General features: G+C 36.4%; 1 protein-coding gene across 5 annotated transcripts in view; it reads right to left on the bottom strand.

Annotated features, from left to right (window-relative positions):
- Positions 1-26,338, bottom strand: part of Eya1 (EYA transcriptional coactivator and phosphatase 1) — a 308,539-nt gene that overhangs the window by 78,610 nt on the left and 203,591 nt on the right. For all 5 annotated transcript variants that reach the window (XM_074068699.1, XM_074068698.1, XM_074068697.1 and 2 more), the window contains 2 exons: positions 16,742-16,824; positions 16,148-16,334 (listed from right to left, as the gene is read on the bottom strand). In XM_074068699.1, coding sequence (XP_073924800.1) covers positions 16,148-16,334; positions 16,742-16,824 — 270 coding nt within the window. The remainder of the gene's footprint in view (positions 1-16,147; positions 16,335-16,741; positions 16,825-26,338) is intronic.

Consider the following 26,338-nt stretch of genomic DNA (forward strand, 5'->3'; position numbering starts at 1 on the left):
GCATGGAGTGATTACTCTGGATCTTTTCTCTGGCTCTTATTGTTTTTGAACAAATTTTTAATTCTTAATTTTATTTTCTGAATAATTTATATTCTACTTTTCTTCAAGAATGATTTACTATAACCTACCTACTGTATACACAATAATTAGATAATCAGCTTTTTAAAAACTGAATGAAAGAAAAATTTCTTCCTTTAGAAGAAAAATTTCATGAGAAAGGTAAAACAAAGGCAGAGAGAGTACGGTTCACACAGATCTACTTGCCTTAATGTACACAGTCAATGTAGGGCAAAGGCACTAACATTCTTATGGCTCTTGGAGATCTTATTTCTAAGGCCAATTACAGCCAACCCCATAGCTCCGGAGATTAGTATCCCAGTATGCAGCACACTGGAATCAGGCACCTGGCTTATTTTAAGGATAAAACTTAATATCTAAATGAATGAGGTTGTCATAAATCCTCCTGCCAGCAGACAGAAACAAGTTTCTCCTGTGAGGTTTAAGTAGGAATGATGTAAAAAGTTATACTGAGTTACTTCGAATGGAGCTTCTGGTTGCTGGGTTGAGTGAGACATAGAGGTTATAGCAAGTTAGGTGTACTAAGAAGAGGAGGGATATTCTCTAAGGAAAATTTCAAGGCCTATTCATGAAGATTCTCATGTAGAAGGGAACAGTCCTGCGGGAAGATCTATGGTATTCCTCAAAAAGTGCTTGGGATTCACATGGACCTACAAAGTAGGGGGCCATTAAATATTTACAGTTAGATATGATAGTGTGATCATGGTAATTTTATACTGGGAGAGTTCTTTTTATCAGATTTTAGCAAAAAAGAAAAAGAAAAAGGACCTCAGCAAAGCCTTGAATAACTTTTTTAGATTTTCAGTGACTATTATTTAATGAAAGAAAATATACCTCTTAGGGTGGTTTCAGTAGGTTTAAAATTGTATATTCATCTTGTATAGGAAGTACATCAACCATATTCACCTTCTTATGCCCTTCCCCTCTCGTGTGTGACCTCCCCTTAGTGTGACCTGCTTTTCATAATATTACTGTATTTGTATTAGGTCTATATTCCACATATGAAAGAAAACATGCAGTATTTGGCCTTCTGAACCTGGCTATTCCAGGAATGGGGCAGGGGAGGGTATAAAAGAGAATGGGGAAGGGGGTGAATTCAAGTATAATATATTTGATATACTGTAAGAACTTTTGTGGATGCCACAATGTACCCCCACCCAGCACAACAATAAAAAAATATATGTAAAGGAAAAGAACCTTGATAGTGTCAAGGTATCAGATGTTGAACTCTCCCACAAAAACCTACATAAAATGAATTAAAGTCATACACTTGTTTACTAGTCTTGGGTTAAGCAGAAATCCAGGATCAATCAACTGAATTAATCATAAAGAATTGCTTTGACTTCTTTAGCAGTGTTCTGTGACCATTACTCCTTTTCCACACAATCATGAACTAAGGTCAACTAGATAACCTCGTTTCCTCAGTCAAGTTGTAGCGACTAGATTAAGAGCTCCATCTTCACTGAAGAATGCCATTACCCACACTCCAGTCTTCTGGTTTAAAACCCCCACAGGCATTCCATCTGAAGGAGACTGGTAAGCCATGCTTTGTGGTTTTGTGTCTCTGACATAACCACAAAGCATAATACACAAAAGTAATGAACATCATGAGGGAAGAACCCATTGGCTTTCTAAGACCAGGCTTTGCCTTTTTTGTCACCTCTATAGCCTCAACACTGAGTATGGTGCCTGTCACACGTAAGCATTTAGAAATACCTACAGAATGCATGAATGGAAGAGTGAATATCTGAGTGATTAGTATGTGTCAGATACTCTTCTAGCCACTTATGACATTTATTCTCATTATCCTATTGACAAGAGTGGTCCAGGTAGAGCATTTCTAATCTAAAAATTCAAAATGTTTCAAAACCCAACATGTTTTGAGCATCAACATGATACCACAAGTGGAGAATTCCATACTTGACTTCATGTGATGGGTTACACTCAAAATGTAGGTGCACTAAAAATAGTGGTAGAAAATTACCTTCAGGCAATAAGTACAAGGTGTATATGAAACAAATGAATTTTATGTTTAGATTTAAGCCTTATTACATAGATGCAGATATTCTAAAATCTGAAGAACTGAAATCTGAGATGCTTCTGATCTCCAGAGTATAACATAAAGGTACACTTTACCTGAATTGTTCTCAATTTGTAGAAAACTGTTACACTGAGCTGCTGAGTGACATGTCCAGAGTAAATGGTAGAATCAGGATTCAATCCCAGGGTTAGTTAGGCCAACTCCAAATCCCTAGCGAGCAATCTGGTTTCTTTAAGTTGCACTCTAAGGAAGTGTGATACCAAAGAGATGTGCAGAGACATTCCCTCATTGAGGGGTAGGGGAAGGAGAGCAGAGGTGGACAGCAGTATCAGATCAAGCAGGACTGGGAAGCCAACATTATACCCATTCTTGCAAGCATTATCATACTAAAGGATCAGAAAAGATAGAAGAACCTCCATAACTTGAAACCATATAACTTGTGTACCTAACTGATCCTATCCTGGGACTCATTAAAGGACAGAAGAACATCCATCTCCATTTTAGGAGAAGGTTGAGCTGCCCAGGGAAGTGTGGGAAAGGTCACATCACACCCTTTGGTCTTCGGGCTGCCACTCCATTGTGCCATCAAGAGACTTCACCCATGGCAGGCCGTGATGCTTTGGAAAAATTCAGTCTTTCTGGATTCTTTATTCATTTTAGTGAGGTGAAGGTCTTAAGCAAAAAGAATCTATAAGGTCACTCCTAACTTTAAAATTAAAAGCTTTCCTATTTCCCAACTGCTTCATGCTGAAGTTATGAAATGAATTTATAGATATGAGTTATCAATTTACAAATTAACTGTGCTCTTGATATTTTAATCAATTGCCTGAAATTCAGAGGTTATTTTCTCATAAAATAATGTCAGAGATGATTTCCAAATCAATCCATGATTACAAAGTTAACCAATAATCCAGGTAAAATACTGCACATATAGAAAGTTAAATAGTAGGAAATTGAACGCTTAAGTATAAGTAGTTGCATGAAGTGAGAAGCAGTAAAATTTCTTAAATAATGGTACTAAGGAAAATGCAATCTTAATTTTATGAACAGTAAGGTTAAACTTATGGTATTTGGTAAAGTTTGTTAAGGAGTCATGCAAATATTTTCAAAAGCATTAGAAAGCTTTTGGGGATTAAGTAAGATGTCTACTTTCACCTTAAAATGGATGACTTCCATTTTCCTTGAAACAATATCATTGTCCCTGTACTTAGAGCTCATTAGCCATAAGCTGTAAGTAGAGAAATGAGTGTAGGGAGGAAGGAAAGCAAGGTGAGGACTTCAGGGAAGAATGGAAAGGGGATGTAGAGATGTTATGGTGAATTGTTCCCTAGGTAACGCAGGACAGGTAATTATTAACTAGGAGAAGAGGCAGTGGATATAGAATAGATTCAGGATAGTGGAAGATAAGAAAGCAAATGTGTGCAATTGGCTGCAAGCTGTACACAAGTTGGTTTTATAATTCAGGAAAGACTTACTAAGATAACCTAAACCCACTGCACTACTGCCTCAGCCTGGGACTGGAGGCCTGCACCACTTTATTGGTAAGTACAGCTCATTGAACGTTTAACACACTTAACTGCAGACCTCCTAGGGTATGCTTCTGCTGTTTGCTATGAATGATTAAAGAAAAATGAATGCCTTTTAGGAGTCCTTACAGTTTCCCTTATTTTCTACCCAATGGTCACTTCAGACTCAGTGGTGTTGAGGAACAGCATGTTTCATTGATTAAGAACTCAAATTTGGTGCTGGTGGCTCATGCCTGTAATCCCAGCCACTCAGGAGGCAGAGATCAGGAGGATTATAGTTCAAAACCAGTTGGGACAAATAGTTCTCGAGACCCCATCTCGAAAAACCATCACAAAAAAAGGGCTGGTAGGGTGGCTCAAGGTGTTGGCCCTGAGTTCAAGCCCTAGTACAGCAAAAAAAAAAAAAAGAACCCAAATTTGATGCAAAGATTTAAAGATGTTAAATCCCATCATTAGCACTAACTTCACCTCAGCCTTCCCATTTGTGAGGTGGGAATAGTGACAACACTGTCTACAGCTCATGGAACTGGCTAAGAAGTAAGTTTCAAGGCATTAGAGAAAAAGAAACAGAGAAAACAAGACACCTATCATTTGAATGGGAGGGGGGATAACTGAAGTAAGGTAGGATGTATGTATTTATAGAAGCAAAATGAATCCTTGAAATTGCTGAAAGAACCAAGAGACTGGGTATAAATGATCAGGGAAGGTTTACTCTTCTCTGTGAATATTTTTGTGCTTTTATAATTTTGTCTCACATTCATGTATTATTACTATTCAATAAATTAAAAATACTCATTTAAGTTTACAAATTTGGCTATCAAGGTAGGAACAAAACTAGTAGCCATTAACCCATCAATCCTACTGTTATTTAACACCTAATCTAAAACCCATTTACTAGGTTGGGAATGTAGCATTTGCTACATACATGAGGTCCTGGGTCCTATTCCCAGCACTGCAAAAAAACCAAAACAAAACAAACAAGAAAAGATCCACTTACTAAGCTGTCTAATCCCAATTAAATGAAGTGGAAGGATGGTAAACACAGATAACTCTATGTCCTTTTTCCAAGCATTTCCAGTTAAAAAAAAAAAAATCAGCAAATGCTGCTGTCCTCCAAAATAACGTTAGTTCCATAGGATGCTTCATACTTCACAGCATTTCAAATAAAGAATTAATTAGCTATGAAATAAAATAAAATAAATGTTTGGGAGGGTTGTTCACTTAGTTTGATAAGATATGATTTCTCACTTGGATTATTTAGATACAAATCATACACATAAATGTAACAAGGAGTGATATCCTGGAATCTAATGTACAGACATGGGCTCTATAAGGACTCCTGACTGCTGGTCAACTACTCAAAAAATTAGGCAAACCCGTCATGAGTCACAAAATGGATGAATACTAAAAGACTTAGAAATGAAGTGCAAAATTCACAGGTAATGAAACTCATTTTTATTACATTTCTGACAATATAAAACAAAGAGTAGACTTTATTTCCATGAATTTTATAATCTTATCATAGTTAACACTGTATATCCTCTAGGGGGAAAAGAAAGAAAGAAAGAAAAAATGCCATTAAGACAAACAAATCAAACAACCCAAAACAAACATCTGTTTTCTTTTCTCACATCTTAATAGCCTGGCTATTTTAGCTACAAATATTTGTTTTACTGACAAATGTTTCCAAAAAAGTTAGTTGCAATTGTTTAACTGAAATGGTTTATTCTTGAGCTGAACAAATTGTAAACTTTTCCAAAGTCCACAGGCATCTGTAAAAATGAGCAAGTATGGCCTGCAGATTCTCCAAACTGTTTACTCAGCCACATGTAGGGACCCTGGCGTGGTATCCACAGTGAACACATACAGGCATGTCAGGAACTGTAGCTGAGACCCAATTTCCCTGCATTTTGGGGGAAGATGTCTGGCAGCTTCCTGTTTCATCCTGTCACACTGAGTTCCTGTGAGGGCTCAGGGTTCTGCAACTTTGCACAAGAACGATCCCGTTTTTCAAGTACTTTGCTCTACTTTCTTGTGCCTTGGCAGGGATCAAAGAAGCAGAAGGAACAAATGGTTTCCCATGCATATTGAATTCCCTCTTACACTGATTTTTCCTCTGTCACTTGAAATTTAATATTGGCAAGATTCCTCTGCATCACCTTAGCCACTAAATTGTCTGCCTGTGGTCAGCACATGCAAAGGTGGATTTGAACATCGACTCTTAGGTAAAAAAATTAAATGAACAAACTCTTTGGAAAATTCACTTTTCTATGATAGAACTCATTCTTAATAAATAAGTAATTGGTTTTTATTTCACATTAACCTAAAATGTTTCATTCACCATTCACTTTTTTTCTCTCTTTCTCTGACTTGTTTTATAACATCTAAGAAATATAATGTTGTAAATAAAGAGTTTTCGTAAGAGTTTAGGCTCAAAATTCTTAGCTTACTACCTCATGTTTGTTAAAGAATTATGTGCCTTTGGAATCCAATATACTAAGATTGATTATAGCATCCTGACTTTTGGCTACTAATCAAAAAAATTAGACAGTCCTATAAAATGAGGACAAATAGTGCCTAGCTCATGGATGTGTTTGTAAGACTGCATATGATATTGAATGTAAAATGCTAAGCCCAGCAACTGCATTTGGTGATACTTTTCTATGTATTCTTATTATGATAGCTGCTATAATTATTATGTCCTGAGAGATTTTGGACAAGAAATACGCTTTCAAACCAAATTATTTAAACTCACACCATAGTAAGATTCCAAGTGAATGTTCTTATTTTGGTAATATATATATGAATCATAAGATAAAGAAAAAACATTTTTAAAAGAATGGCTTAAGTGTTCTTTTGAAAAAAGTCAATTTATTAAAAAAATTCCTTCATGAGAGTATTCTCAAATTGTTAAAATTTTTAATCACGCTTTTGAAAACATGTTTTTGGTTATTTTGGTAATAATATACCTGAAGCTTTATGAGTTCAGTACAAGATGTTATAATCTATACTTTAAGGGCTAAGAGATGAAATATTAGTTTAGGTATTAGCCCAAAATGAAAACACCCTAAAATATCTTTTTCTCCTATCTCTCTTTATTTGGAAAATTGAAGAGAATCAATCATTGACTTACTAAAGAATCCTTTTATAGAAATTAAATATGAGTGAAATACATCATTAAAATTTTAAGGTAACACAGATTTACTTATGATGCTGTCTGTAGTCTGAGGTTAAGCAAGGAAGAGTTAATTCTACTCAAAAATTTTCTTTTAGTCAGGCATCAGTGGCTTATGCCTGTAATCCTTGCTATCTGAGAGGCTAGGATTGGGAGCATCACAGGCCAGTTGGGCAGATAGTTCACGAGACCCCATCTCAAAAATAACCAAGCAAACTGGACTGGAATTGTGACCCAAGTGTTGGAATACCTACTTTGCAAGTGTGAAGTCTAGAGTTCAAACCCAAATACCACACACAAAAAAGTTAGAAATAGTAGAATTTTAATTTGTCATGAATGCTCTTCTTCTTAGAAACTAAACACATTCTCTACTCACAGAAAGCTATTTAATTGATTAATATGTCAATAACTGGGTGAACTAGTGATATATACTGTACACCAGCAAAATCCTAAGATTTTTTTCCTCCAGTAAAATATCTACATGATAAAAGCTCTAAGAAAACTAGGAATAGAAGGAATGTTCCTCAACATTATAAAGACTATATATGACAAACCTATAGCCAACATCATACTTAATGGGGAAAAACTGAAACCATCTCCCCTAAAGTCAGGAATGAGACAAGGATGCCCACTCTCCCCACTCCTATTCAACATAGACCTGGAATTCCTAGCCAGAGCAATAAGGCAAAGAAGAAGAAATAAAAGGAATACAAATAGGTAAAGAAGTAGTCAAACTATCCCTCTTTGCAGACAACATGATCCTATACCTCAAAGACCCAAAAAACTCCACCCAAAAACTGCTAGACAAAATAAACAGATTCAGCAATGTAGCAGGATATAAAACGAACTTAACAAAAATCAGTAATCTTTCTATACACCAACAATGAACAAATTGAGAAAGAATATAGGAAAACAATTCCATTTATAATAGCCTCAAAAAAAATCAAATACCTAGGAATAAACAAAGGATGTAAATGACCTCTAACAAGGAGAACTACAGACCACTGAAGAAAGAGATTGAAGAAGACTACAGAAGGTGGAGAGATCTCCCATGTTCATGTATTGGCAGAATCAACTCAGTAAAAATGACTATACTACCAAAAGCAATCTACATGTTCAATGCCATTCCCATCAAAATCCCAATGACATTGATCACAGAGATTTAAAAATCTACCCTAAAGTTCATTTGGAGACACAAAAGACCGTGACTAGCCAAGGAAATACCGAGCAAAAAGAGCAATGCTGGAGGTATCGCAACACGTGACTTCAAACTACACTACAGAACCATAGCAATAAAAACAGCATGGTACTGGTACAAAAACAGATATGCAGACCAGTGAAACAGAATAGAAGACTCATATATGAATCCACACAGCTATACCCACCTTATTTTTAAACTAGGCACCAAAACATACGATGGAGAAAAGACAGCCTCTTCAACAAATGTTGCTGGGAATAGTGGTTATCTGCCTGCAGAAAACTGAAACAAGATTTATGCCTGCCACCCTGTACTAGTATCAACTCAAAGTAGATTAAGGACCTTAATATCAGACCTGAAACCTTGCAGTTAGTATAGGAAAGAGCAGGAACACTCTGGAAGCAATAGGTATAGGCAAGGACTTCCTCAGTAAAACTCCAGCAGCCTGGCAACTAAGAGAAAGGATGGACAAATGGGAGTACATGAAATTAAAAAGCTTCTGCACAACAAAAGAGACCACCCACAAAGTGGGAGAAAATATTTGCTAGCTATACATCAGACAAAGGACTGATAAACAGAATATATATGGAGCTCAAAAAACTAAACTCCCCAAAAATCAATGAACCAATAAAGAAGTGGGTAACTGAACTAAATAGAACTTTTTCAAAGGAAGAAGTCCAAATGGCCAAAAAAAAAAAAATACATGAAAAAATACTCACCATCCCTGGCCATAAAGGAAATTCAAATCAAAACCACACTAAGATTCTACTCAACTCCTGTTAGAATAGCTAGCATCAAGAACACCACCAACAACAAATGTTGGTGAGGATGTGAGGAAAAAGGAACCCTCATACAGTGTTGGTGGAATGTAAGCTAGTACAACCACTTTGGAAAACAATATGGAGGCTTCTTAAAAAACTAAACATAGATCTGCTGTATGAGCCAGCAATACCACTCCTAGGGATATACCCAAAGGAATGCAACTCAGGTTGTTACAAAGGCACCTGCACACCCATGTTTATTACAGCACTATTCACAATAGCTAAGCTATGGAAACAGCTAAGATGTCCCATTCCTGACGAATGGATTAAGAAAATGTGGGATTTATTTTTTTTATTTTTTTTTTTCATTTTTCTTTTATTATTCATATGTGCATACAAGGCTTGGTTCATTTCTCCCCCCTGCCCCCACCCCCTCCCTTACCACCCACTCCACCCCCTCCCGCTCCCCCCCTCAATACCCAGCAGAGAAAATGTGGGATTTATACACAGTGGAATTTTACTCAGCCACAAAGAAGAATGAAATTTTGTCATTCGCAAGTAAATGGATGGAACTGGAGAACGTCACCTTAAGTGAAGTTAGTCAGGCTCAGAAGGACAAAAATCGTATGTTCTCCCTCATATGTGGATTATAGACCCAAAACAAATGCAGTAATTTTATTGGACATAGGTCACACACTAAGGGCAGAATGCACACAGAAGAAATAGAGAAATGAAGGAAACCTAAAACTTGAAAATGGTTGATGTGCTCACTGTAGAGGAGTGAATACAGTAATCTTAAATTGGCAGAGGCCACTGTGAGAAGGGGACCAGGAAGTAGTGAAGAGGTCTGGTACAGAGGAACCAATTTGGGTTGTAATACACTTGTGCATGGTAACAATGCTAGGAATCTTTCTTTATAGCTATCTGTATCTCAAACTAGCAAAGACACTATGTCTTTCTTATTATCTCTTATGTCTTCTCTTCAACAAAACTGGAGAACAAGAGGGCAGAACAGGTTCTGTCTGGAAGCTGGGGGTGGGGTGGGGTGTGGTAGGGAAACAATGTATACACATGTGAGTAAATTTAAAAATGATAAAATTTAAAAAAAAGTCTGTAAATATGTACCTCATTAAAAGGGAGAGTTCCAATGGTAATAAAAATTAACTGAAAATATTTTGAAGGAAATGAAAATGAAAAAGAACCTATGAAATTCTATGGTATAAAACAAAATTTGAGGGACTTGAGGGAAATGTATATCACTGAATATGTATACTAGATAAAGGAAGATCTAGTATACAACCTTAAACTAGAAAAAGAAAAGTGCTTAAATCAAAGCAAGTAAAGAAATACTAAACATAAGAGAAGTCAATGAAATTGGCCTTTAAGAAAGAGTAATTAACAATTTAACCTCTAGCCTGGCTAACCAAGGTGAGAGAGAAAGAGAAAGAGAGAGAGACAGACAGAGACAGACAGACACACACACACACACACACACACACACACACACACACACAGAGAGAGAGAGAGAGAGATGTAACAACCAACACTTCCTTAAGCCCATGAACTCATCCCCATTCTTCTCTCTTCTTGTCTTCTTGTCTCCACTCAACATTTTTTCTTGGTAGGAGAAGAAGAAGAAGAAGAAGAAAGAGGGAGGAGGGGGAGAGGAAGGGGAAGGAAGGAAAGGAAGAAAGATGAAGAGAAGGAGGGAGGAAGAGAGAGAATGTGAAAATTTCTTATATATAAAAAAGGTCATCAATAAAGATTCCATAGATTTTAAAAGGATAATAAAAGAAGATTACAAACCAGGCATAGTGGCACATGTCTGAGGTCCAAGCCCTATGGAAACTGAGGCAAGATGACCATGAGTTTGGGACCAGCCTGAGCTACCTGGTCAGAATGTATCTTGAAATCCAAAAATGAAACAAAAGAATATTTTGAAAAATTTTATGACTGCAAGTGAGACAAACTAGATAAAGTAGACCAATTCCTTGAAAGACACAATCTAACAAAACTCATTCAAGACGAAACATGATTTGAATAGACCCATGCCTAAGAAAGAAATTGAGTCAAGAATTAGTAACTTTCCCAAACAGAAAGCACTAGACTGGTATGAGTTCACTGTTAAATTATATCAAACGCTTAATAAAGAAATTATTTGAATTCTCAATCATCTTTTCCAGAAAACAGAAGCGAGGGTATATTTCCTAATTCACTCAGAGGCCAGCATTACCCTAATATTAAATCAGCCAAGGACATTGCAGGAATAAAAATGACAGACAAGTATCTCTCACAAATATAGATGCAAAGATCCTCAGCAAAATATTAGCAAACTGAATCCAAGAATCTATAAAAGGAATTATATGTTAAAAAGAATTATACATCATGATCAAGTGGGATTTATCTCTAATATTCAAGGCTGGTTCAACATTTGAAAATTAAATAAATGCAATCTATTATGTCCATAGGCTAAACAAGGAAAATCATGATCATATTAATAGATGTAGAAAAGCATTTGACAAAATCCAATAGTCATTCATGATAAAAACTCTTAGCAAATTAGGAATAGAAGGGAATTTTTCTCAAATTGATAGAGGACATCTAAAGAAATCTACAACTAATCTCGTACTTAATATTAAGAAACTAGATGCTTTCTCCCTAATGCTCTGGAAACTAAGAAGTGATTGTAGCGAAGTTACAAGATATAAAATAACAGACAAGAGTCTACTGCTTTCCTAGATACCATTTACACTAGCAATCAAAGAGAGGGGAGTAGATACAAACCTAAAAATGTACAAGATCTGTATGAGGAAAAGAATACAATTCTAATGAAAGAAATCAAAGATCCAAATACATGGCCATGTCCCTGGATAGCAAGATTCAGTACTATTGGGATGTCAGTTTGTCCTAACTTGCTCTATAGATTCAACTTAATTCTAGTTGGAATCAGACAAATTTATGTTGTGAATATTAACAAGCTGATTCTAAGGTTTAGATAGACAAAAGGCTTCAATAATCAGTACAATTTTGGAGAATAGAGTAACAGCACTGACATTTTCTGACTTTAATACTTACTATTAAGCTATTAGTAATCAAGACAATGTGACATTGGTGAAAGAATAAATGCACATAAATGCATATAAATACAGTTAACTGATCTTTGACCAAGAAACAAATGCAAGAGTGGAGAAAATAGGATATTTCCCACAAATGATGCTGGGCCCACTGGACAGTCACAGGAATTATTTCACAAGAAATAATTCAAAATAGATCAGAGACCTAAATACAAAATGGAAAACTGAAACATCTGAAGAGTAACAGAAGAAAGTCTAGATGATCTTGGGTTTTGCAATGAGTTTTTAGATACAACATCAAAGGTATGATTCATAAAAAAAATTGACGAGCAGGACTTCATGAAAATTAAAAACTTCTCTGCAAAAAACACTATATAAAACAGTATATATATATGTATATAAAAATTTATGAGACAAAGGACTTGTATGCAAAATATATATTGAATGTTTAAAACTCGGCAGTAAGAAAATAACCTGATTTAAAGGTAGGCAAAAGTCCTGAACAGACACCTTTCCAAAGAAAATAAACAGATCGTAAGTCAGCATATGAAAAGATATTCCACACCATGTGTCATTCAGAAATTGCAAATTAAAACAAAACACCACTGCATATCTATTAGAACAGCCCAAATCCAAAATACTGACACCACCAAATGCTGACTGGGATGTGTGAGCAACAGGAAGAGTGCTGATGAGAATGCAAAATGGTAGTCACTTCGGACTGTAGAGTAGCAGTTTCTTCCAAAGCTGAACACAGTTTTGCCATATAATCCACACTTCTAGGTACTTACCTAAATGAGCAGAAAAGTTATGTGTACCTGAAAACCTGTACCTAAATGATTACAGCAGCTTTATTCATAATTTTCCCAAACTGGAAGTAACCAAGATGACCTTCAATTAGGGGCAGACAGAGTCTGGCATTGCTAGTAAAAGTATTCATAAATTTTTTGATCCAATAAGTAAATTAAACTCTTGCTCATAGGCCAGATAATACCTTGGAATGTTTCTCAAAGTAGATAAATTCTCACCTATCTCCAGATGATGTGACTGTTTTGTTATTAAGATTGTCAATGCATGGCTAACAGACTCATTTTAAACAGGGCTAAAGAGGATCAAATCACATTAGATCATCAAATACTATTTGAAAAAGGGGGCAAGAGAGAAGACTACGAAATATAATCGAGGGGTGAACTAGTTCAAAGGACACTGCACATATCTATGGAATTTTCACAAAGAACCCTCCTTATGTTAGTCATGTATCCTGAGAAAATTAAAAATACGAAGCTAAGAGAAAGATAAAAATGAATGCAAATTCATTTTTAAAGTAGACTAAAAATTTAGACTAATCTTTCATATTCGTTAGGCATTTTTAATGTCGTTTAAATGTCTATGAAAAGTAGAATATAACTGTTAATATTTAATTATATACATATTAAAATAAATTTTGAATTTAAGATTCATGAGGAAGCACATGCTTATAAGTAATCATGACTTGAAAGATACCCATTCTTCAAATGGCTATAGAAATGTACTATAAAAAATAATTTGGTCCTCTCATATTAGCCTTGAAATAACCTTGCTGGTTCTGCTTATGTGCTCATGTAAAAACAATTCTATGAACAGTGTGAAAACGGACAGCATGAGGACGACAGGAAGACCACATATACTTACAGATGTGCCTTACTACATATTATCATAAAATGCAAAGCCAGAAACCTGGTTATATATGAGGTCAGATAATGGATAGTTTAACTTTCCTTCATTATAAAATATTGATTTTGGATCTAAAAGAATACTAGAATTAAAAGAAACACTTAAAATTATTTCAATAAAAGATGACTTTATTTTAACTAGTTATTTCTATTTCAAAACAAAAACTATTAGGCTATATTTAACGAGTCATTTCATCTAATTCTTCAGTTTAAATGAGTTTATGTACTCGGCTACCAAAACCTCTTTTTTGTTAAGAAAAACAAGCCTGTAATTTTGTATATGACTACTAAGAAAGGCAAGTTAATGCCAAAAATGTTAAGCTGAATCCATAGTCTTACTGCAAGTATAAAAAGCAAAACAAAACCCAGGCTGAGTCTTTGAAATCTTATTCCATTTTTCCCCAGTGTGGAAACTCAGTGAACTTTCCACTTCTGTCTTGGAACGTAAGCAAGACTGATTCATACATATTCATTTTAGTGAGAAGCAGTCAATATGAGAAATCTCAAAAATAATATTTTCTTCCCAGATCAATTCTACTATGTAGCTATTCAATAATTAAATTGAAATAAGTACCTAAATTACTAAGATAAACTATTCATTCCTAGGATACCATTATGTACACATTTTGAAAATTATAATTTTGTATTTTTCCCATGTGTCATGGCTTTGTATCCAGCCAGTCCTATTCTTTCACATGGGATTCCTTATATATAAAATTCACCAAGGACAAGTCTCATGATATGACCTGATGGCAAAGTTCTACTCATCCTAATTTGGGAAGCAGGATTCACTAGTTTATTTGTACTGTACTCTTCACAACTCAAATGTCATGAATTAAGCAAAATTATTCTGCTGTTTCCTTTTCTCATCCTATTCCACAGGCCCTAATTCTGATCCACACAGTTATCCTCATTTCAAAACTCCTTTTAGCCTTCAAGAAAGTTTGCATGGCTCAGATGATCTATATGAAAACACAAGATCACCCTTAAATTAGGACAAGCCATAATCTTTCCTCAAAATGCCTGTATGTCATTTCTGGAAGTGTAACATCCTGCAAAAGTTCTACAATAAATTACATACAATTACATAATAAATTTTATCTTCAGCATGATTTTGTAGATGTGAAATCTAATTGAAAGACAAAAAAAGACACAAATATTCTTGGTTTCATGAACACTATGTTTACATGTGTGAACTGAATGAATAATATAATAGCCAGTTACTTCTTTCAAACTGAAGAGAAATGAAACATAATGATCAAAGATAGCACTATTTAAGGCTGAAGATGTGCAGTAGAAATAGTGAGCATAGTTAGTCAGAGGAAAAGTTTAAGAATGATGTAACTGCTTACTTTAGCCTAAAACAATGTCTGCAAGATTTTTTTTTTATTTGTTTGTTTGTTTTTGAGGTGCTGGGTATTGAACCCAGGCCCTTAAGCATGCTAGGCAAGTGCTCTACCACTGAGTTACATAACAAGCCCCTATTTTTAAAAAGAGAGAAAAGATAGAATACAAAAAATTGAGGGGGGGAATCTGTTAATATTTATAAAATAATCTTAGAGTCAAAATTTAAATTAGCATTTGTTACTTAAACTACTGCTTTCATGATTTAGGATGCATAGCTAGAATTGCCATACTAAGCTAATGTCACGGAGGAATATCTTTCCATGTGAGACCATTTCAACCTGACTTGTAGCAATAGAGTAGGGAATAGGCAAGAGGAAGAAACTCTGACTTTTTTAGAATACTAGTCTGTCTCATAACCCATGAAATAAATGACTACAAAGTTAGGGTAAGAAGGTGAGACGTATGAGAGTAAATATAAAAAATGTAAATGAAGGTTAATTCAGGAAATTAAGCTCACAACACTTTTTTTCCAGAAAGACCAACCAATGGAGGGGAAAAAGTATCAAAGACATAACGTAGGAAAACTTCTAGAGATAGAAAGGGTGGGGTAGGAGCTCACTGTTTTCTATAACCAACCCTTTGGTGCTACTTATTTTTAAAAATTTTTTCAGGGGGAGGAGGGAATGACGGAGAATGGTGTAGGAGGTGAATTCAAGTATGATACATTTGATATACTGTAAGAATTTTTATAAATGCCACAATGTACCTCCACCCAGCACAATTAAAAAAAAAAACTTTCAGCAGTGTATTGCTTTAATGAAAACTATTAAATATTTAGTGATGATAAACATTAAATTCTAGGCAATGTAATTTATTTTCATATTCAATATAGGATATCAACAAATTAGTTATAATTATGTGCATCTATAGTTAATAAATTATAGCTATTACTAATTAATTATATGCCTTAAAAGCTGTATCTTAAAAATTGAATGTATTTTCAATGAGTATCTTCAAATAAATAAAATCTATTTCATGTGCTTTTGAAGTTTACATGTTTTACACTAAAATTTCAAAATAAGTAAAGTTAGTGTCATAATCAATGCTGCTTAACTTCTGTTCAGTCTTGTTAAAACTTGTCAAAACTGTATAAGCACTGCATGAAAACATGACTATAGAGAAATCATTTAAACACCAAAAGTACAACCTGCAGGACTAATAAAACGCACAGTTACCTGCTGTGTGATCAGTAACTGCTTGGCTCGTGACGCCGGATGGTGGTTCTTGGAGCTGGTAAGTGGCGCTGCTGGATGGTGTTGTTGGGCTGGCACTGCTGTTTGTCATATAATGAGCTGGATATGGTGAGCTGTTGTAATACTGTGCGTACTGACCCTGGCCAAAACCGGGATAAGATGGATAGTCCTGCCAAATTGAACCATAGAGGAATAATCTGTCAAAACACTGCTGCTTTGCTTGTATTTCGAAGTACATATTCAAATTATAAAGATGTGTTTACATGCCTTTTCTGAATTCATACAGGCATGTTCACATTCACTGAAAAGTTCAGACTTGCAAACAAACTATGTAAGATCACATAAGTTTTTCATGTACCCTCTATTCTATGATGCAGTACTCTTAAAATTAAATCAATCTGAAAACCAAATAAGTCATCATAAAAAGATTGTTACAGAGATTGTTTTAAAAGAAACATTTAAAAAGCTTAGGAAAGCTCTCACTTACAGTTTAATATAAACGGTTCTTTCCGTATGTAATAAATAATGGGCTATATTTAAAAATATTTCAGAAGTGAAATTGGCTTTTTAAATTACCTGCTGTGAACTGTTAAATCCAGAGGAATTTGTGAGTGAATTATTTCCTGTATATAATCCTGATGATGTTGTAAAACTGCTACCTGAAAGAAAATGAAAAGAAATATGGCTTACTAAGCTTTATAGAATAATATGACTGTAGGAAAATATCATTTAGATAAGACAGAGTTGGAGTTCGGTTTATCTTCAACATTGGAATCCATTGTCATGAATGAAATTTTATTTTCTTCAAAATGGCTAGCCACTTTAACTTGACCATATTATGAAGGACTGAAGAGTAAAGAGGTTTGAATTTCTGCATACATAAGAAACATAAACTAAGGACAAAACTACACATTTGTGCAAAACTATTTTCCACAAGTATTCCATTGCAATTTGTAAATCACACCAAGGTTTTTAAGATCTTCACATTAAATATTCCTAAAGTAAAATAAAGGTGATCTTTATGGTTCTTGCTAGCCCAAAAACTATGATGTTACTGCCACAAACTTAGAATGCATTCAAAACTCATTATTAATCTGGTCGTTATACTGACCACGGAGAAAACTCTCATTATTTCATCTCAAAGAGAAATGAACAGCGGCACTTGAAGAACTGCATACCATGAAGATAATAGGGAACATGCTCAGTGTTTTATCACCACACTCTACGGTCAGATGTCTACCTTGGCCAACAGTGAAGAGTAGGCACTGTGCAGCACACAGCTAAGGGCAAATCTCAGTTCCTGCCTTCACATTATTCACGTTATTGTAAAGCTGAGCAAAACAAAGCTACACTAGTTTTGATGATCCTACATTAGCAAAAATGTCTGAAAAGATAAGATCAAGAATTGGCAATTGTGTCAAAAACAATGCATTCTACACCACAAATTGAAGATTTAAACAGGCTCCACCTTTCTGCTGGGCTATGACTTAATGATTGAGATATGCTATGTACCATTTAACCCAGAAATTTTACTGCCAGGAATTTACTCTAAGGAAAAAAAATATGGGTTTATTCAGCGATAGTTAGCAAAGATGTTCTTCAGTGTTGTTTCTAACAGCAAAGCACAGATGGCTGCTCAAGTGCTTAATAACTGCTGTTCAGAAAATGGAACGTCAAGCTATTAACGATGTTTAATGACATGGGAAAATTTTTCATATTCTTTTGTGAAAGTAAAAACTAAAACAACGGAATGTGTTTTTGGTGACCTCATTTTAAAATCTTTTTTAAAAACAAAAAATTTTGAAGAGCACCAAAATTTCATGTTATCGCTAAAGAATTCAGTCTGTGGTCATGTCACAATCATTAAGCCAGTGTACGTTTCTGAGGTTTTTTTGTATGTGTGGTGGTATTGAGGACCTTCACCTTGAGCACTCTGCCAGTCCTTTTTTCTGGTGGATTTTTCCAGATAGGCTCTCACAGAACTATTTGCCCAGGCTGGCTGTGATTCACGATCCTCCTGATCTCTACTCCTGAGTAGCTAGGATTACAGGCATGAGCCACCTGTGCCCAGCTGTTTTTTAAAAATTAAAAACTTCTCACAAATGAGTGGGATACACAATAAATATGTTCGCAAATTAAAGAGAGAATCTTCAATGTGAACTTGTGATTCACAGATGGCTTTAGGCATAACACATGGTAGTTGGTTTATGCCAGCTATTTACTTTCTACTGGACATGGCAGGACTGACTTAAGATCAGAAAACACAAGTAGGAGTTCTGATTCATCACATATAAGCTCTTTGGGCTTTGGACACGTCAGCTAACCACAGTAAGACACAGTTTCCTTACCTGCAAAAAGCCGACTTCACAGGGCTTTTTTTTCAGTGTAAAGCAGGAGAGTTTATTAAGATAGAAAAGAGTAAAGTGGGAGAGTAGAGCCTCCAAAGTTGTGGGCACAGGAGTTCCCAAAAGAGGTTCACAGAGTTGTTAAACATCAAATGAGATAATGTTTAGGAAGCACAATTATCACTCTAGCACACAAATGACAGGTGTTATTATTGTTTTTCTGATAAACACTTCTAAAATTCTCTACTGTATTTATTCTTTTCTCTCTTTTTAGTTCTCAAATTAGATAAATATGACTTAATGTCTTTGCATTTCTAAAATTCTTTTCCTACTTATTAGCCAAGCATTATGAACTTTCAAAGCCTGATTCAAGAACTTATTATTTTTATTAAGAAGGGAAAATATTTTCTAAGATAGTTTCAAATTTAGTTACCATACAAATTCATATTTGAGGGTTCTTCATTTATACATTTCAGGAATATCCATTGTTCAAAGTTCCCAGAATACCCATCTCAGATAAGACAGCTCTCACACTATTAACTCCTTACCACAAACAGCAGGGCCTCAATAGTAAGGCTTCCATATTAACACTCATTTGTATGTGGCAATCACATATGTATTAAACATGTATTAAGTATCAAGCTCACAGTGATTATGCAGGAATAAAAGGATAAGTAAGACACAGGCTGGGACCTCACAGGACTTCTCAGGATGATAGCAGTTTTATTTTGTTTTTGAAACATTGGACTTTATGGGCATATGACTCATGCCTTATGTATCTGAATAACAGAGAACAAGTAATTAATGACATTATCTATAAAGAAAATTTATAAATATTGAGCATTTAAAATTTCCTTGTGAAGTAAAATCTGAATTTCTTTTGGACAAGATTGCACTTTTTTTCAACTTTAGTTATTATATACATTTGATGAGAAAAATTACTTTGGGTTATGACCTGTTACTTTCATTTAAACTATACATTTTTAGATTATGACTTGCTACTTTCATTTAAATGACATATTTTTGAGCAATAAATACTGACCTCAATAATCCCTATCCACCAAGAAAATGAATAAGATATAGAAAATATATTTTAAAAATGGATGTTTTCATTCCATAAGTTATTCCCTGGAACGAAGTAGAAAAGACCATGGAAGCTATATTGGCACACACAAGCCACAAGGGTATGACCAAGTAAATCACAGTTCAGTGCTCTAAATGGTACCCAAGTGACTTTCCAGACTTACTGCTACCTCTAAGACTGCATTAGCTGGAATTCAACATAAGCTATACTCATTTACTGGCTGACTGCAGGCTGAGATTCCATTCTATTTAGCATGCTGAAGCAGGAGTTTAATGGCACCCCAGTGGCCTTACAGACTTAATGCAACTTCCAAAAAGATCTCACTTGCTTCAGGGAGAGGTGTGCCTACTAGAGAATCACACATAGGTATATTAATTTCTCACCACCACAAGCAAAGCTTGGAGTGCTGCTCCACTTGCCTTTACTCAGGCAAACAGAGCTGCTTACTTAGCTCAGGTGAGTTGGGCCAGAACCTCCTTTACTGGTTCTTCCCCAACCCCTCTGGTCCTTTCCAGTTCCTTCCATGCATAAGCAGCAGAATCTTTCTCTAATGTGCATGACTGATCTTGTCACTCTCCTACTTGAAAAAGTAACCTTTAGTGGCTCCCTGTTGCCCTCAGGATAAAAGTCAAACTCCTTAGCAGGGCTTATTTATTAGGTCTTAGCTGGTCTGATCCCTATTTATCTTTTGGGTTTGTTTGGTCTTTTCCCAGCAGCGCCCCCCTCCCTTCCCCCTCCCCCACTGCCCTAAATGCACATTCCAGCCAGCATGAGTGAACCTACATGCAGTTCTCCTAATGCTACTCCTCATAGCTCCTACTTCCTCCCTCCCATCAAATCCTGGCCAACTTCTATTGAACTTTGCAATTCAGCATAGACTAGAAATTCTCTTCTCAACCCCCTCTCCCTTGTTCTCCTATTTCCCCCTAAGCCTGGGTCACTCCATCCATCCATCCATCCATCCATCCATCCATCCATCTACCCATCCATCTTTGTGATGTGTGTATCTATCTATCTATCAACCAATTTATCTGTGATGTATAGATGTGCATATATACATATGATTGCGTCCATAATTTAATAATCAGGATTTTAAGCTAATTAATTAACCAGGAAATTAACAAGTATTTATACTTAAAATCATTAGTCCTTCCCTTATTAAAATAGTTTAAGAACAAAATATGTTAGAACTCATATAAATAACTGGATCTTTGTTCCAAATCCATAAAACATCCCCAGAATATAAAATAACATTAAACATAGAGCTAGAAGATGTGGTACACACCTGTAATCCGAGCACTGTTGGGGGAGGCAGAGGCAGGAGGGTGGAGAATTTGAGACCATCCTCCAATTTTGAGACCCTGTCTCAAGAAACCAAAAAAAGCTAACTTCCATTGAGTACTTACTACACATTAGGGAGCATCCTTACCTTTTACTTATGCTTGACACTCTACAACTTGATATTACAGGGACTATTACTATTCCCTTTTTGCAAATAAAGAGAGAGGGTGTAGGATAAGGTAACAAAACTTCCATGGATAAAAGTGAAATTCAACTATAGACATGTCTGGTTTTAAAGTCTACACAATGCCCTCTGGCCTCATCTTACTTATTGTTGAATAAGTAAGACTTACTGCTAATTAATATACAATAAGTTATTGTATAAACTTATTGTTTTGTGGGAAGTTTGGAAATTCACTGCAGCTTTCCCAGATATCATCTTATGTGATTTAAAAATACGCACGCACGCACACACACGAAGAAAAACGGAAGTGGCGAGAACACAGAAGAAATGATAAAACTTCAAACTTTGGAGTTCTTACAAGGATCCAAGTCCAAATCAAGTATTTTAGCTTCACTACTCACTGATACAGCCACCCAGAAGGTAGCAATGATCACATCCCATTTCACAGCTGCAGTTACGAGCAATTGTGACTGAGCTGAAATTCACTCCCGGCCCACATGGTTCCAGAGCTGAAGTTCCTACTCTCATGATTCATCGCCTTTTGGAGAAGTAAAACTTTTTTCCTTTTTTTCTTTAAACTAACACGTTGAAAATATGGCTAACAATGACTTTTAAGGTAACTGGGTCTCTTCTTAGATACAGGGATCCCAGGCTTGTAGAAGGGCTGGAGTGTGTCCTAAAAATCCACATTTTGGCCAGGCATGGTGCAGCATGCCTGTACTCCCAGCATTCGAGAGGCTGAGGCAGGAGGATGGAGAGTTCAAGGCCAGCCTGAGCTACAAAGTAAGATCCAGTCCAAGTTAACCTATATGCAAGACTCTGCCTCAAAAAACAAAAAACAAGACCAGAAACAAAAACAAAACAACTGCACATTTAGCAGACCCCTACAGTGCCTGAGTTTTATTTCCACTATGTTTTAGTGCCAATTTCCATAGATGTTTTAGAAAGTGCTTCAAAAATATGTAACCAGTGTAAGCTTTCCCTTCACACAAAGAACAATCATACTCTTCCGACATAATGACTTCTCTACGTGGGGTATTTGTGGTTCTTGAGCTAAGATGACAGAGAGCAAAAGGTCCCACTGTGATAGCCAATCTTAAGCAGATGGATTTCACTGAAGTTCAGAACACCACAAAGCAAAGACAGAGTAGCAGTGATCATGCCATCAAGAAGGCTTCTGTGTGTAGGTCATAGAAACCCACCACTATGCAGCCAGCAAGAGCCTCCCACATAACAGGCTCTGGCATGGGCGACCCAAGGGAATAGCACAAGACACATGCAGGGAAAACACACCTTCTTCCACTAAGAATCCATCCCCTATCAGTGTATGATGGAGTCACAGGAGTCTCTACTTAGAACTTTAAGTCACAGAATCAGGCTTAATGTTTGGGATTCCTTTGTCAAAATAACATAGAACTATTTTTCTTCCTAGACACAAAGGACTTTACATGAAAAACCACTTCTAGATAAGTAAAATACAGCAGAAATATCCTATGATGAAATGGTTTACCTTTTTATGTCATACGAACTCATGAAAATTCCCCAAGGTAGAAAGAATCCCTGATTACAGCCCACTCTTTCTCAATCAGGGAGTTCAGCAGAGGTTGGTTCAAGTGACACTCCAATAATCCTTGGTGGAGTCTGGGATTGAGTTATGCTACAAGCAGGGAGGAGGTGGGGCTACCTTCTTACCATCAATTAGAGGAACATCTCAACTAAAAAAATTTACTATTGTGGACGATCCTATTTTCTTTCTTTCAGCATGGAAGGGAGACCCTTATTTCTAGAATAGAACACTAAAAAGTCTTTCCTTTTGGAAAAATCTCTAAGAGGCAACATTATTTTTTCCCTTTCATTAGCCTCTTTTTGTCTTAGATTTTTGAGACAGGGTCTATTTATGTAGTCCAGGCTGGCTGTGAACTGATCCTCTTGCCTCTGCCTCCTGAGTGCTGAGATTACAGGTTATATCCCACCATGCCTGGCTGGACTCTCTTTAAAGCTGAGCACTTTTAAACTTTGAGTGGGCAAATTATATATCTCTAATCACAAAACAAAAACAGCTTTTCACATTGTTCTGTCGACAGCATCTATTGGCACTCTTCAAAGAGACACCTACTCTAGAGGTTGCTGTAGATGAAAAAATGTGGATGTCATGTCTAACACTTGAGAAAAGCTTTAAAATCACACAAATTCATGAAGAAAACACATTAGCTGGTGCTGCCTCTGTGGGCCCACAGCTCCAACAGGGAGACAACACAGCAAGGGCATGAAGATGCCTGGAAAGGGAACACAGGCTTCATCCCAAAGGTCAGAAGTGGGTTCCTGGTCCAGGGTGAGGAGCCACTATTGACAGAAGGTGAGCGTGAAAGGCTAAGTGGGGAAGGAGGAGTCTGAGGGTAGTAATGGAAGTTTCTTCATCATTTATTGAAGAAAAATTGCTCAAAAATTGATTACCAGAAAAATCCAAGAATCTGAAAGTTCAACCTATCAATATTAGTATGCTGGGAAACAGGAGGTGACAATGTTGTCTCTCCTCTAAACACGGGGAGGGCAAGGGAGCTGTAATAAATGCATAGCAGTGTAAAGGATGCATACGTGTACCTGACCTGGGAAGAAAGGATGGGGTTTGGGGCACCTCCCAGAGAAAATGCTGAAGCTTCCCATCCCGTGGTCACTGGAATCCTGAAAATGCACCTTAGCCTGTACCCCCCCACCACCTTGTAATGTTTCTCCCCATCACTCCCTACTTTCCCATCCTCAAGGCTGAGCTCCAGCAAGCAAGACCCTATCTTCAAAATAACCATAGCAATAAGCGCTGGAAGCGTGGCTCCAGCAGTGGAGTACCTGCCTAGCAAGCATGAAGCCTTGAGTTCAAACACCAGACCCATCGAAGAAAAACAAAAGTACAGAGGATGAGGATTTCCTAGCACATGGTCTGCACGTGCAGGTTATCGTATGCTAATCTACCATCCAAATCTATCCTTCAGACATTCTGAGTCAGTAATGCTGAAAGGGAATTAGATATTATAAAGGCATGGGGTTAATTTTTCTGTTACAAAAGAAACCCACATAAGAACAGAGACAATGACACCTAAGACTTTTTGGTTAATAAATTTGGAATTAAACTATTTCTAAAGGAATTCACTGCAACTCTTTTTTTAGGCTAGCAAATTTAAAAGTAAATTATATAAAGCCACTTGGGAATAGTGTATCACATGATTTCACTTTCTTCTTGCCACTGACAGGGGCTCCTAGAGAGAAAGGGTGGCAATCTTGTCAACCATAACAAACAAGAAACAGTCTTGTTAGGCTAAGATCCTAAATGCCACCCCCCCTCCCAGTTCTATAGGTGCTAAGCCACTGTAGTTTAAAAACACACCAAGGCCCCACTACTTTTTCATGTCAATGTATAATATGACCAAAGATATTAAATCGGTGTTTTGTGTGTGATTAACCTGGAGAATACTGCCCAGCTGTAACTTAAAAAGAAAGAAAGAGTAACTGTAGGTCAAAGGTCTACTTCACAGAGAACAAGGAGTCACATTAAAAGCCAGAGTCCCAGCCAGAATACAAATGCTGGGACCTGTGGGGGCCTGTCTGTACTTACTTCCCCTATTTTAGAGAGAGCACTTTCTCGCACTTACTCAGTCAGCAGGACGCTGTTTGTCCCTCGTGTATTTTTGCAGAAGCCCATTTGCTTTCCTTCCCTGGCCTCTTTGCCATGGGCTATGTCCATCACTGGGTGCGATCTATGTGGCAGAAGTTAGCTGGGTCTGTGGGGAAAAGCTGCAGAGGGCCAGATGGGCTACCGAAAACCCTTCCACACAGGATACATCGCAAAGAACCAAATTTTCCTTTTTGTGCCAGTTGATTTTCAAAGAGGATTTTTAACTTTGCTTATAAAGGTTGCAAGCCATTTATGCTTCTTGATATATTTAAATATGTTTTAGCTAAAAACAACTCATAAAATTAGTATCGGTCACAAATCATTGATCTGCCTTGATTTCAAGACATTTCCACATAATTTTCAACACTTGAGATAGCAAGTTGCCAAAAGAACTGAAATGGAAAGTTAAAAAAAAAAAACTTAGCAAAGAAAACTCTATAATATAAAAAAGCTAAGAACTAAAAAATAAATATGAGTAGTCTGGCAAAGTGATTCAGAGGAAAATGTGAACATCGGTTGTAGACAGAAATCCATTTCCAACCCTATCATGCCATGTTAAGCCAGAAAGTACAAATCTCAAAAGTTTTATCATAGCAGGTTATTACAAAAAAGGTTTACTGTCTATTTTCCTGAAATTGTATCTTTGGAATGATTCCTTTTTTAAAGTACCATTTTTATAGATAGTGAAAAGTTTTGAAAGTGCAACCATACTTTTGCTTAGCCATCCTGAGGTTCTAAGTGACTAATAAACAGAACCATTCAGCTATGTTTTTGGAAAGATCAAAGAGAGCAAGGGAGAGGTCCCTAGACCATCCTCTCTTCAACACGGCTGTGGTGTGTGAGGTGTGGATACGGCCACTTGTGTTTCCTTCCTCTGCTCTGATTTATTGTCTCTCTTCACTAGTTTGAACCCCAATCTCTTTAGCAGAACAAACATTATATACAAAGGGGGGGGGTGTTAGAATTCATGTTATTTTTTTCTTTAAGTGACAGCAAAGAAAATAAACAAAGCAGAGTCACCAGGGCCTCTGGGTTGAGTACCAGTACATCTGTAGCCCCTCCTATCGATCATGGACAATCCTGACACCTTCCCTGGTATAGAATGACAAGAATGTCCTATGCATCTCAGTGATGCTGGGGAAATAAAACACTCAGGGAGGCATTGGTACTTCCATTCATGATGCCTCCAGCTAACTCGGTACTGATACAAACACAGGGGAGGATTGCTTTAAATAAACTATGATAACAAATTAACACAAGTTTTCATTTTGTTAATTTCCAACTTTGTTTCTCTAAATGAAGGTCACTAGAGTCTTGAATATGAATTTCTAACATTCATAGAGGCATAGACCACTGCACCACTAGCAAACTTTGTTCATTTTAGACGTACTAATATTAGACACTGGAGATAAAAATGAGTGGAGGTTACTCAACCTTCAACAGTCTATAATCAATAGAATTAAGTTATTATGGAAAGTTGGGTTTTCCTTAAAGCTCAGGCTTAGTGAGTTAAGTGACCCAACTTTAATTTTCGTTGTCTTTTTGTGCTTGACAATTCTTTGCAACTACACACTTCCTTACCTTCAATAGATTGCTAAGCAAAATTTCACAT

This window comes from Castor canadensis, chromosome 3 (genome assembly GCF_047511655.1).
Source record: "Castor canadensis chromosome 3, mCasCan1.hap1v2, whole genome shotgun sequence".
Lineage (NCBI taxonomy): Eukaryota > Metazoa > Chordata > Mammalia > Rodentia > Castoridae > Castor > Castor canadensis.